The 1,476-nt window shown below is 32.4% G+C and overlaps 1 protein-coding gene across 1 annotated transcript; it reads left to right on the plus strand.

The window, feature by feature from the left end:
• Positions 1-152: 152 nt before the first annotated feature.
• On the plus strand, positions 153-1,476 carry NAEGRDRAFT_82386 (uncharacterized protein; the record flags this gene model as incomplete). The annotated part of the gene is made up of 2 exons (XM_002667992.2): positions 153-686; positions 729-1,476. Coding segments are annotated over 2 exons (1,282 nt in total), but the record flags the coding sequence as incomplete, so codon positions are not given.

Here is a 1,476-nt window from a genome sequence, read left to right on the forward strand (position 1 = left end):
ATAATTGTCTTAATTTGTGAGAAAAATTCTGAAACAAAAATCTGTCAAAAATGGCATAATCATCTCAGGAAAGACACCTTCTGTTTAAAATTTTTCTCTCAAATTAAGACAATTATCATATTGTAATCTTTAGAAAATAAATTAGAAAAAAAATGCAATTGCGTCAGTATGATAATTTAGAAGATAAAGGAAATATTAAATTTACGAGTACACTATCCTTTCCTTTCACTGAACGAGCTGTCATGCGGTGTGTTGTTCTTGGCAGACACACGCAACCAACTGCAATAGCAAGAAAGAAGTTTTGGTCAAATATTCCCTTATATAACTGCACAAATCTGTCAGTTTATGATTATATAAAATTAATTGCAGACCATCATGGTATTCCCCTTATTAGAGGCTACAAAGTTTATGTGTGGAACAAAACCAAGTACTTTGATTTCAATATAGAAAAAGTCAAGGAATCATACACTGATGAAAAGTTGTTTAATGAGTTGCAAACTTTGAAATTCCAGAATATAATGAATGGGAACTATGTTCAAGAGTTGGTTCATAGTGATAAATCTGTTCTTCTTACAGATTTTTTCCAAATGGGAACCTTTAGTGCTAAAAATCTTGACTGCTTCCTTATTGTTCACAAGATACAACAAGATGCAAAGAAAGAGTTATGGGATTTGTTTGTTGATATTGTAAGTTCAATTTCTTTCTCTGATATTTATTCATCCATTTAGGAGAACAATGAAAACCAAACTAATCAACCTTCTTTAGCTGGAGGTAGAGGGACGAATCAACACGATAACAAAGATAAAAAGAAAGCTAAAAATAGTCAAAACCTTATCTCACCTTATTCCGGGAGAAAAGAAATCAAAGACTTGTGGGAAAAATTGCAATCTGGAGGTGCTGGAGAAGTGTATGACTTGAATAATGTAGTGTTACCTGATACACCTAAACCCCAATTTAACACTGCAAAGTTAGGATCAGAGAAACTACGTAGATTAATGGCTAGTACTGTTACTCGTTGTAACAAGGTCAATGGTACAGTTTTCCAAATTCGTGACACAATAATTAATGAAATTGGACACGGATTTTTCATATCTCCCTCACACTTAGTTACATGTATCCATAACCTTCGTTTAGATAAACCAGATGAAATTGTGAAAGATATGACGGTTGAAAATGAGCTGTATATTTCATTCACGAACCAAACTGTGAAGACCAACTATAAGTTGCTTTATCCTAAAAAACTGAATGAAACAGTTTACAATGATTTCGACAATCTAGACGTTGCAATCTTAGAACTTGATTTGACTGCCAAAGTGGAAAACAAAATTGACATATTTGACACTCCCACAGTTAATTTTATGAAATTTATTAATGATGCTGGAATTGTTATTAATCCAAACCATCCATCTCTTCAACCGTCAGTTATTTATTATTATGATAATAATGATCCCTCTACACTTAATGAATCCATTCATG

This window comes from Naegleria gruberi (genome assembly GCF_000004985.1).
Source record: "Naegleria gruberi genomic scaffold NAEGRscaffold_992, whole genome shotgun sequence".
NCBI lineage: Eukaryota > Heterolobosea > Eutetramitea > Acrasida > Naegleriidae > Naegleria > Naegleria gruberi.